Below are 13259 nucleotides of genomic sequence, written 5' to 3' on the forward strand. Positions count from 1 at the left end.
AATTCAATTCTGTATATAATTTGAATTTTTAAAAAACTTTCATGTCCTGAAAAGATTGACTATCCTTAGTAACTTTATATGAATAATGGCTATAGTTCTAGCTTTCTTGATCACAGAGAATTAGAATCTCTTCTTCAAAGCATATCAAACATTTAGGCTTTATTTTAGAGGCCAATTTTAAGGAATACAAGAAGTGTACTTTAATAGAGGCTTATGACTTCAACTGTAGGAATAACATTATTACATAATGTACAATTTGAGCTCAAATGACATTGTATCATAAGTTTGGGAACACGTATGAAGGTCATAAATTGACCCTGGGTGGGATTAAATCCAGAAACCATCTCATATGATAATCTAGAATATTATTTTACTTCAAATCAAACAGAAGGCTGTTTGATTTTTAAGTTTCTAAAGAGACAGAGCAGGAAAAACAAAATAAAATATATTATATTCATTTTTCAGTCAACTCTTCATTATTCAGAAATTACTTATTTGGTTTGTGGATTATCCATAAACCTTACTTGTATTTCTCCCTTCTGTTTTATATAGCTCTGAAGCTTATCAGTTCTCACTAGACCCACCACCAATGGCTGGATAAAAGAAGGGAGGAGAATGATTAAATACATATACATTAAAGTTCAGTATCTCCTGAGTCTTTCACCACAGTTACATCTTCAAATTGGACAATATAAAATTTTCAGGTTGATATAAATTGTGTATTGAGACTGCAGCATAAATCTATTTGCATTAGGAATCAGAGCTAGTTGATGGGGAACACTTACCCCACCTTTTTCTTGATTTAGATGAGAAGTTCCTAGAGGATTATACCCACATTTATAATTTGTAGAATACTGTGCATATGTAGATATGTTATCATTCTCAATTAAGATGCTTCTCTGCTGTAAAGGAGCTGAAATGATTCATACCAAATATCTGGCTTCAGTATATAAAAGCATGTACAGCTTAACAATATAAAATACACACACTTAAAAATAAATGTAACACATCATCACTTTCATTTTCTTTGAGTATACAGTCTTTGTCCATGATTTATTTTGATCTGTGTTGACACTAGCTCTATTATCCAAATAATCAAAAGTTGACTGTATAGGTCTGATAGGCAATTCAGAAAGCAAGTTGCTATTCTTTCCTTAACTCACATCTTTGGATTCCATTCACAATTTTTCTAGAGCACAAAATTCCCCTGTAGGCACTATAGGACTACAATTCTTTATTGTGGTACAGACTACATGTTTTTTGCTATTGCCATGGTTCTTATTCATATGAATACTTTATATCATCAAACAGCAAGATTAGGTGCTGAGAACCACAGTCATACTGAGCAGAGGAAAAAAAAAAACAAAGAAATGAGTCAAAAGATTTCTCTTTTTTCTACTTACAACAATCTACATACTTAGATTTAAGTAAAGAAATTTGCTAATATAAGCCCTAGTTCAGCACTCCCTTTCCTCACCTCTAAAATGAGGGCATTGAGATAGATGATTTCTAAGATTTCTTTTACCTCTTAATCCTATGACCCAGTGATGTTATAAACAGTGGTATGTTCCATGTCTAGGCTCTCTCTAAAACTGGGTTTGATGGAGCAAGGTAATTCCTATTTTCTTTGATTGGCTTTTGACAGCTTGTTGGGATTTCATTTGGAGTGTAATTATCATTCATATATATATATATATATATATATATATATATATATATATATATATACACACACACATACATACATATACACATGCATATATGTGTATATACATATACACATACACATATATGTATATGTGTGTGTATATATATGTATATATGTATATATGTATGTGTGTATATATATATATATATATATATATGTCCTGAAACACTGTCAGACCAGGGAGGAAAACAAACTATATTTTGAAAGTACTTGATTGAGGACCGTTGTAAATACACCTTTCAAAATATAGTTTGTTTTCCTCCCCAGCCTGACAGTGTTTCAGGACATAACATTTTATTTGTTTGTTTTGTGTAGTCGTTTCTTTGCTTTGATGATAGGCCCTATAAATATTAATATTATGTACATGATAAATGATGATTGTACAAAATCAGATTCTTTGATTCACAAAAGTTTTTTTGTTCCTTTTGATGATTTCCCAGCTAATATTACCAATAGCTGGGAATTTTAGGAGTATCTGGCTGAGTTTTTGAACAAGAACCAGCAATATGAATGGATGAGTATATTTCTCCACCTCTAATCTTGACAATATATTTAACCTGTTCATTTCTTTTTATTTGTTATTTAGCATTCTATTGCAATGAAAATGGTCATAGAAATTAGGAAAGGGTATTTGGAAAAGGGAAAATAAAAAAAAGGATCTGAGTTTTAGGCAAATGCTTTCACATAACAAATATTTCTTCATGGTCATCTGTGGCTATCATTCCAGTGTTGTGAATGGGGACTCCCAAGGTTCCTTATTATCACTGGACCCTCCAAATCTAACTACTATTGAGCCCAACAACAACGACAACAAAAAACATAATTAGTAAGATCTTTGAGTAGTTCTCTGAATAGCCTCAATTTTACCTTAATCTTCCACCCAGGCATCAAGGACACATAAAGACAGGAGAGTAACTGGGTAGAGAGAATAAAGCAAGAATGAAGAGAATATGAAAGTCAGTCAAGAGTAGTTAATCAGGCAGGGAACCAAAGCTGCAAAAGAGGAATTCAATAGGAAGGAAAAAATATATATCCAGAAAAGAGACAGGAAGAAATGGGCAGTTAAGGAAAAAAAAGCAAGAAATTAAGGGAAAAAAATAAAATGAGAACACTATGGAAAATATCAAAGATCCAAATAAAACATTTTTTAAATAAAAGGAATGGGACCCCAAGGAAGAAAAGAAGATATTATAAACTGTTGCAAGATTATTTAATGTGAATTCAATGATGAAAGGATCAGTAGACAGGCCATGAATTTAAAAATATTTAAATATTCATCAGTTTTAATGACAAAAGGAGACATCATTTAATGCAAATAATTTTATTATACATTTACAAGTCATCTGACAATGGGTAGAAGAAATACCTACAATATCATTTTAATATAAAATGACAAATAATGAATTTAATAAACTAAAGTAACATTTTTACTGAAAATTAAATAGCAATCATATATAAATTTATTTAAATTATCAATAAATTTTTTAGTTTACTATTTGCAAATTATCACTGACAAATCCTATATGGTCAGGACTAACTAAGAATGTATATATTCTGTATAAGATTAGGTAGCTATTGTTTCTGTATTGTGGGGAGGGGAAATTTGGGAATAGTAGAAACAGATTTTTGGCCCATTTAATAATGGGTTCAGGATATGAGAATGCTGAAGCTGTGAGAATTACATGATCTTAGCCACAGTTAGCAGTGCAATAATGTTAAGATTATGAGGTTGGTAAGAGAATGCTTAGTGTGAAAGTGTGTGGAAGATGGAATATGAGGCATATATAGTGGTTGGGATAATTTTAGCACCCTTCTTTAATCTCTTTTTTTTTCTTATATTGGTGATTTTTGTGTTCTAGGGCAACTTTGTCTTCTAAGCAATGCCCTAGACGAAGGAAGACCTAGGTTCAGGTTCTAAATCTGATACATACTGGCTGTGTGAAGCTTGGCAAGTAACTTAATCTATCTCTTATTATCCCAGGTAACTCTTAAAACCACAAACTGAAAAATAATTGCTAATCTACATTTAATCCCTTTTCACTAATGTTATTTTAACATGGAATTTTATAAATGGCACAATCTGTTCAAAACAAGTGATTTATGGTAATTTACCATTAAATTTCATAACTAATAATTTAACTGTAAAAAAACAACTGAATTACCCTAATAATGGCCAATTTTAAAAATAAATATCAAAGATAAAGTTAAAGTAATTGCACATACAGAAAATATAATAAAATTCTAAGAGATGACATTAGGGAATTCACCAGTTAATTGTAGTGATTTTTATTTCATAGGATTTGATCATTTTAATCTTTTACGTGCAAACAGAAAAGGACACAATTGGTTTTACAGAGCTTGCACCAAATAACTAAGCAAAGGTAGCATTTGATGGATTCTTGCATTATTAAAATGCAAATGTGCACCATCTACCAATCCAATGAGAAAACATCAGCTTTTATTATTAGATGTTACCTAGGTATCATTACACAAAGTCAATATGACAAGGTGTAGTCCCTTATTTTTTTCACTTCATAGGACGAGTCATACCAATTGTGCTTACATTTTTTTTTGTATTTACATTCATGTAACATTTATTTTATATAGCAGTATAAAAACTGTGTCAAGAAAAAAACATCTTTTTTTTTTTTTCACAACACAAAGCAGCATTATACTAGAGAAATAGTCTTCCATTTATTCAAACCCAAATGCTATTTGTTTAAGGTAAAGAAGCAAATGTACTGGAGATATGTGACATTGACTTCAAGTTGATTTCTACCATGCATTTATTGGTATACAACAACACAGACTAAAAGAGATGAAGCTTCTTTGGAAGCTGTTGAGCATGGAAAAAGATTATTTGATCTTTCTTGGACCCATCCATACCAGTTTTCAAAAAAATTGCTTTCCCCACAAGTAATGTGAAAATTATCAGAAAAAAATTACTCACTCCAAGGTCACCTGAGCCACAGCATCCATTGAACTGTATCCATTTTCCATGAAAATCTCTGTATACCGTCCCATTTTGATGGCTTCCAGCCATTCACCTACTGATCTGTAGGCTCCAGTTCCCAGAGGACCATGTTCTGCCAACAAGTTTGACACTCTAAAATACATTTAAAATTATGAATTACTTTTTATATAATTAAAATATATTAGTATTTTAAACCATTTAAAGATGTTTTTATATTTACAATGACTTTTTTCATTTGCAGGTAAAATATGTTCTCCTTTCCCTTTTAGGGAAAAAAAATAAATGTATATAGAAAGTTTTAGGATTCAACACAATATATTTTCAATTTATAAAGATAATGAATTCAATCCAAAGTAATTATCCATAACCCAGCATATAGATACAATATATAAATGAGAAATTTTTGAATTCATAAATATTACACTTTTAGATAATCTTCATACACATTTTAGAAAGAGTTAAGTCCTACTTTCAAGTCTCATCCTTTACTGTTATGTTTTGTGGCCCTTGACTAATTATTTAACTTTTCTGCACCTAAACTACAATCTAGGATTAATCTATTAATTATAGAAAAACTGTGATCTTTGGTCACTAGAAAGAATCCACAATTAAATAACAGATCTTTCAAATACATTGGTAATATTCTCTTGGTACTGTTCATTTCAGGAATAATCTACAGAGACTATTGTCCCAGGTAGTTAGTTGTTTCTGGTCTTTGCTAACAAACAAAAACAAAACAACAAAATTTTAAAAATATAAAAAACCTAGACATAGTATGCATATAGCACATCTTGATTACTTTAGAATTCATAGAATTATCCATCACTTTAATGCAGTTTGATAGAATAATGTTAAGTAGAATAAATTGCTCTGCATATAGAACTTGGGAATCAAAAACAAACAAACAAGAGAGTCAAACCCCTAGGCAAAGATTAAAGCAGATTGTCTTGATCTCATGATATCAAACCACATTGGAATTCTAATGATCATAGAGAGGGAAATGACATTTGAATAAGAAACCCTTCTAATGAAAAGAAAAAAAAAGAAAAAATGCAAACAAAAGTCAATTTTGAATGGGAACCATTTGCTATCAAATGCAGCCATAATATAAAATAAGGTAAATAAAACCTTAACAACCATAATAATAAGGAATCATTTGTTGTTAATTTTCTTTTCTGTGCAGACTTTATATGCCCAGGTGTGATTAACTGATGTCAACAAATCAAAACTACCAAAGATAAGAATATATAGAAGTCTTTCATATTTGGTATTATCTCAGACCTTTTTAATTCCTGATTTGTTGGAAATGTCATTAAAACTAATTGCTAATAAGATTCATTCTCCAGTTGCATCTTCAGAGAGTTAATGGTACATGGAACATTCATTCTTGCTTTCTATTTCAGGTGACTTTTTTTCCTAGTAAACAAATTCCAGATAATATAGAAAATACTTATTTAACCTACTTTACACATTTTATGCCATTTGTGAACTCATGTTGATGTGCTATTAATGTAACTCTAGGATCTCACTGCTGTTACCTTTCTGGTAATTGAAGGAACATGCCACAATAGGGAAGTTATAATATATAGGGAATATATTAGGAAAGAAGAAGTAAATATGGTCATATAAGGTGTTTTCAAAACATGACCTATTCTGTTGTGTTCTTGGGAAGAAAACACTCTAGTCTTTCTGGATAAAAGAAAATACAGATTTCAGAAAAGAAAATACTCAAACACCAACATGTCTATGATAGGTTCAGTGTAAACCATGTTTTACCCCTCCTTCTATGCTAGCTAATCTTTTCTTCCTGTAAAAGGCAAGGAAGATGTTCCCATGACCTGATGGTCTTAGGAAGCTCAAGCAACTTTGCCCTTACGGTTGATAATTATTCTGGTGACCATACAGAGTTTCACATAGTTTTCTACTCTCTTGATGATATAAAAAGGCCCACCAACATGGAGTCACCCTGAGCTTCAGATTTACCAGATGCCCTAAGTTTGAGTAAATCAAAACAACCTACTCAGCTGATTAGATAAGTGGCCCATAGTGATGGAATAGGGTCTGTATCTACCTGAGTTAAGGATCATATCCTTTTTTAGTATCTTTTCTATGCAAGTACATTCATTTTGTTGATTGCTAAATGCCTAATAACAGGGCATCTATGTGGCACAGTGGATAAAGCACTAGACCTAAAATCAGTAAGACCTGTGTTCAAATCTGGCCTTAGACACTTACCACATGTGTAACTTTATAGCAAGTCATTTAAATATGTTTCTATTACTTTCCTCATTTGCTAAATGAGCTGGAGAAGATAATGGCAAATCACCTTTACCAAGAAAGTCCCAAATGGGGTCCTGAGGAGTTGGACATGACTGAAATGACTAAACAAGTGCCTGATGAGAGTCTTACTTTATTCCAATATTAGATGAGATTCTTATTTTATTTTAGTATTAGTTTTAAGATAATAGGGAATCTGCTTTAGTCACACCCAGACTAAAGTATGAGAAAAGCGGAAAATTGGGCCATAATCTCTTTTAGATTCCCAGTGGGCAATAATTTCTTTTCAAAGTATTATAAAATATTCTTAATACTGAGATAAATAGGAAAAGATTTTAAAGTAATCGCTCAGATATAACAAAGATAAGATATTTAATTGCTTAGGTAGCTTTGCAATGGGTAGCAAGGTGGCACAGTGGATAGAGTCCTGGGCATGGAGTCAGGAAAACTTATCTTTCTGAATTCAAATTTGGCCTCAGATACTTACTAAGTGTATGATACTGGGCAAATGACTACCTTGTTTGCCTGTTTCCTCATCTGTCAAATAAGTTGGAGAAAAAAATGGCAAACCACTCTAGTATTTTTCCCAAAAAAACCACAAATAAGTTCAAGAATAATTAGGTACAACTAAACAACAGCTTTTCTATATATCACAAGTTTTCCACTAAATTGATTTTCATACCTCCTAGAAAAGTAATCCCCCCACCACACACACACACACACACACACACACACACACACACCCATTGACACATGACTATTATGCATATTTGGATATAATTTCCAAATATTTTAATATAAGTATATAAGAAAGCAGCTAAATGGCTCAGGGCAAAACTTGTGTTCAAGAAGCCCTGAGTTTGAGTTTTGCCTCGAAGGATTTAGCTATGTCATTATATTTACCATTCTTTGCCTTACTTTGCCCATCTAAAAAGAAGAAATAATAATATTAGATATTGGAGGTGGAGACAAGATGGCTGAGGAAAGGCAGTGATTTGCCTGACCTCTCCCCAACACCCCTCCAAATACCTCCAAAAATATCATAAGACAATTCCTGGAGTTGTAGAACCAATGGAATTAAAAAGTGAAATAATTTTCCAGCTAAAGACAAATTAGAAGGTCGGCAGCAAAGGTCTGTTACACTAGGGTGAAAGTGGAGGATAGTTCAGCACAAGCTGCATTGGCACAAATCCAAACCCAGTTCAGACCTGACTCCAGAAAATCAGGAAAAGTCCTCATGAGTTCTCTATCTGCAGCAGCAGCAACTGCTTCTGGAATTCATCCCACAGATGGTCAGGGGGTCAAGCAGTTGTCCAAAAGGAGATTACAGGGTTCTATTTGCTAACAGTGATGCAGGACTCTGTTGTTTTGCCCATACTTGGATCCTGGTGACAGTCTTGGGTGGCAAGATGGCAGATGACCACAAGCACACAAGACCTTGCAGCCACAGTGGAGCAGGACTCTGATCATAGTTCCAGGGCACAAAATCAGGCCTGTGGTTACTTGTAGGCCAGAACACAAGCCAGGAGAGTAGTGAACGTACTTCTCCTTAAATCATACCACCTTGGAAAAACTAAAAACTTACAAATAACTAGAAGTATCTCAGAGAATATCAGCTCAAACCCCCTCAATCTTGCAGAAGTGCACCCTACATCCTGGAAGCAGTGCCCCACTTTAACAAAGAACAGCTTTAGTAAAGAAGACACAAAAAATACTGAAGATAATAATACCTTATAAAACAGACTGGGTGAAATGGTAAAAGAGGTACAAAAAGCCAATGAGGAAAAGAGTGCCTTAAAAACAGAAATGGCCAAATGGAAAAGGAGGTATAAAAGCTCTCTGAACAAAAAAATTCCTTGAAAAATAGGATCGAGCAATATGGAATATAATGACTCTATGAGAATTCAAGAAACAATAAAGCAAAATGAAAAGAATGAAAAAATATAAGACAATGTGAAATATCTCATTGAAAAAACAACTGACTTGGAAAATAGATCCAGGAGAGATTATTTGAAAATTATTGGACTGAAAAGCTATGATCAGAAGAAGAGCTAGACATCATCTTCCAAGAAGTTGTCAGGGAAAATTGCCCTGAGATTCTAGAACCAGAAGGTAAATTAGAAATTGAAAGAATCCACTGATCACCTCCTGAAAGAAATCCCAAAATGCAAACTTCCAGGAATATTATAGCCAAGTTCCAGAGCTCCCAGGTCAAGGAGAAAATACTGCAACCAGTCAGAAATAAACAATTCAAGTGTGGTGCAGCCACAGTCAGGTAAACATGAAATCTAGCAGCTTCTATATTGAAGGATTATAGGGCACATAATATGATATTCCAGAGGACAAAGGAATTGGGATTACAACCAAAAATCACCTACCTAGAAAAACTGAGTACAACCCCTTAGGGGGAAAATGGGAATTCAATGAAAGAGGGGACTTTGAGGTATTCTTGATCAAAAGACCTGAGCTGAATAGAAAATTAGACTTACAAATACAAGACCCAAGAGAAGCATAAAAATGTAAAGAGGACGGAGAAATCTTAAGGGATATTAAAAGGTTAAATTGTTTATATTCCTTCATGGGAAGATGATATTTGTAACTCATAACAACATTCTCCTTATTAGGGTAGCTGAATGCACAGAGAGTAATACTCAGAGAGTACATGTGTGAGTTGAATATGAAGACATGATATCTTTAAAAATAATAAAATGAAGGAGTCAGAGTAATGCAGTGGGAGAAAGGGAAAGGGAGAGGTGGAATGGGGTAAAGTATCTTATATAAAAGAAACAAGAAAAATCTTATGGAGTGAAGGGGAAGATGGGGGAGGTACAGGGGAGTAAGTGAGCTTTACTCTCATCAGGTTTGGCTCAAAGAGGGAATAACATACATACTGAATTGGGTATAGTAATCTATCATACCCTGCATGAAAGTAGGAGGGTTAAGGGAAGGGAAGGTGATAGAAGGGAGGACAGATTGGGGGAAGAGGCAGTCAGAAGCAAAACACTTTTTAGGAGGGAAAGGGTGAAAGAAGATAGAAAACAGAATAAATATCATGGGGAGGGAATAGGATGCAGGGAAAGAGCAATAGTAACTGTGAAGAAAACTCTTTGTCAGGTATAAGGTACTATATAAATGTAATCTATTATTATTGTTTTAATAATCAACATCATGGGTTTATTGTAAGGAAATATCTCTTTAAAGTACTATATAAGTGTAGTATACTATTTAAAAAAATGATGAGCAGGGTACTATCAGAAAAAAGCTGGAAAGACATGAGCTAACACAAAGTGAAATGTACTTTATACAAAATAATAGCAATATTGTAAGGTGATCTGCTGTTAATGACTTAGTTATTTTCAGCAATACAATGATCAAGGGGCAGCTAGGTGGCGCAGTGGATGGAGCACCAGCCCTGGAGTCAGGAGTACCTGAGTTCAGATCTGGCCTCAGACACTTAACACTTACTAGCTGTGTGACCCTGAGCAAGTCACTTAACCCCAATTGCCTCACAAAAAAAAAAAAAAAAGAAAAAGAAAAAGAATACAATGATCAAAGGTAGCTCTGAAGGACTTATTTAAAATGTGATCCATGTACAGAGAAAGAGCTCATGGTATAAGAATATAGATTGATGCATAATTTTTGTTAGTTCCTTTTTCTAAAGTGTTTTTTGTCTGTTTTCTTTCACAACCTATCTAACGTGGAAATGTTTTGCATGACTACACATGTATAACTTATATTGAATTGCTTGAGTTCTTAAAGGGGTCTGGGGATGGAGGAAGTAAGAGAATTTGAACACAGTTTTAAAAATCCATGTTAAAATTTGTTTTTACATGTAATTTGGGAAAAATGAAATCCTAAACAAAAAATATATGAATGAATGAATAATGAAAAAAAAAACAAAATTAAGGGGTGAGAAAGGAATGAACTAGGAGAAAGAGAAAAGGAGATGTGGAATAGGTAAAGTATCTCACATAAAAGAAACAAGACAAAGCTTATACAGTGGAGGGGAATTGGGGAAGGTGCTTGGGAGTGAGTGAACCTTACTCTCATCAGAATTTGCTCAAAGAGAGAATAACATATGAACTCTTTTGGGTATAGTAATTGATTTTACCTTGCAGGAAAGTAGGAGTGGAAAGGGATAAGGGGAGGGGGGAGATAGAAGGGAGGTCAGATTGTAGGAGGGAGCAGTCAGAATCAAAAGACTTTTGAGGAGGGGCAGGTTAAAAGAAGATACAAAATAGAGTAAATTTCATGGGGAAAGAATAGGATGTAGGGAAATACAGTTAGCATTAGTAGCTGTGAAAAAAATTTGAAGCAAGTTTGTCTGAGAGTCCTCCATTTTCAAATACTTAGAGAGCTGAGTCAAATTTGTTAAAATAAGTGCCATCAAAAGATATGAAATTCTCAGGTGAAATAATCAAAGCTGTATATAACCATATTTTAAAAATTTCTTTAACTCACTATTTATTGGATGGATGCATACTCTTTGACCTAGTAATACCATTACTAGGTTTGAATTTGAAATAAAAATTGAGATGTCTATCAATTAGGGAATGACAGAACAAATTGTGGAATAAGATTATCATGGAATACTATTGTGCTATAAGAAATGAGAAACAAGATGCTATCAGAAAAATCTGGAAGGATTTACATGAGTTGATGCAAAGTGAAACATACTGTATATAATGTAACAGCAATATTGTAAGATGATCAGCTGTGAATGACAGCTATTTTCAACAATACAATGATCTAAGACAACTCTGAAAGACTTATGAAAAATTTAATCCATCTCCAGAGAAAGAACTGATAGTATATGAATACATATTGAAGCACAATTTTTTTAGTTCCTTTTTCTTGATTTTTTTTTTTTTGGTCTGTTTTCTATCACTGACTAATGTGGAATTTGGAATTGTTTTGCATAACTACACATCAATAACTTATATTGAAGTTTTTTATTTCTTGAAGGGGGTTGAGGAGGGAGGAAGAAAGAGAATTTGGAATAAAAAGTTTTAAAAATCAACATTAAAATTGTTTTTACATGTAATTTGGGAAAATAAAATTATAAATTATGAAAAAAGTTATCTCCCAGGGTTTTTCTTAGGATTAAATTAGGTAAAATTTGTAAAAAACTTTCAAAATTTTAAAGTGCTATATAAATGGCAACTATGATTATTACAAATAACAAAATTTTACCTTTTTTATGAGCCAATGAGGGTTAAGTGACTTGCCCAGGGTCACATAGCTAATAAGTGCCAAGTGTCTGAGGTCAAATTTGAACTCAGGTCTTCCTGAATCCAGGGCCAGGGCTTTATCCATTGTGCCACCTAGCTCCACCTAAAATTTTACATTTTGAAGAAAGCATAATGCTATTTCTTTCTAAAACAAAAATGAGAATTTAAATATTATTAAAATGAAGTATTTTCAAATTGAGGGAGTATACACATTATTTGATAACTGCTTTTGAAATAGAACTTGGTTTTCAATCAAACGTTGCCTTTGATTTACATCACAGCTCTACCATTTTGAACTATTGGTCCTTTGTCAAGTAACTTATGGTCTTCAGACCTCTCATTTTCATTTCTGCTTAAATGCCTTCTTGAAAGTTGCTTCCAGCTGTAAAACTATAATCCCATTTTTGATGAACTGCATAACACAGAGAAAATAATATGCAGGAGAAAAAATATGTATGATTTGTATACATATAAAAGGTATTAAAAACAAAGTTGAAGATTCCAGAATATCTCACTATAGATGGCAAAGTGTTCTTTACAAATATAGAAACCATTACAGGAAATTAAAATGTGTAATTTTATTTATATGAAATTGATCCTCCCCCCCTTCCAGAAACAAAAGCAATGTAGTTAGTAGTAAAACACTTAATGGTGTAAATACTTAAACCACACTTCTCTGATTAAGACCTGAACTCCAAAAAAGATAAGGAATTTATATATTTAAAAAAAAATAAGCCATTGCACAAACCCTTCTAATTTTAATGATTTCCCTCTTTTTAATTACTTCATATTTGTTTTATATTTAGTGTATTCAGACATTTTTGAATAAAGAAGTGAGCAGAACTAGGGGAGCTCTTGATACCATGGGTACAATGTTGTAGAGGAAAGCAATTTTTAAAAGCTTAAGAATATGAACCAATACCATAACTAATCATTATTCCAGAAGACTGATGATAAACCAAGCCTCCCTCCCCTTAGGGAGCAGATGATTGAATGTAGGCACAGAATAAGGCATTCTTTTTCAGAAATAACCAGAACAACATGAATTTGTTTTGGATCACTCTATTTT

General features: G+C 32.9%; 1 protein-coding gene across 10 annotated transcripts in view; it reads right to left on the reverse strand.

Annotated features, from left to right (window-relative positions):
• EPHA5 (EPH receptor A5) overlaps window positions 1–13259 on the reverse strand; it is a 522081-nt gene that overhangs the window by 7551 nt on the left and 501271 nt on the right. For 8 of the 10 annotated variants that reach the window (XM_043970528.1, XM_043970532.1, XM_043970530.1 and 5 more), the window contains one exon: window positions 4659–4814. In XM_043970528.1, coding sequence (XP_043826463.1) covers window positions 4659–4814 — 156 coding nt within the window. Of the gene's footprint in view, window positions 1–2580; window positions 2624–3025; window positions 4815–13259 lie in introns of those variants that run through there. The other 2 variants (XM_043970531.1, XM_043970534.1) reach the window with 2 other exon arrangements.

The sequence above is a fragment of the Dromiciops gliroides genome, chromosome 6 (assembly GCF_019393635.1).
Source record: "Dromiciops gliroides isolate mDroGli1 chromosome 6, mDroGli1.pri, whole genome shotgun sequence".
Classification (NCBI taxonomy): Eukaryota; Metazoa; Chordata; class Mammalia; order Microbiotheria; family Microbiotheriidae; genus Dromiciops; species Dromiciops gliroides.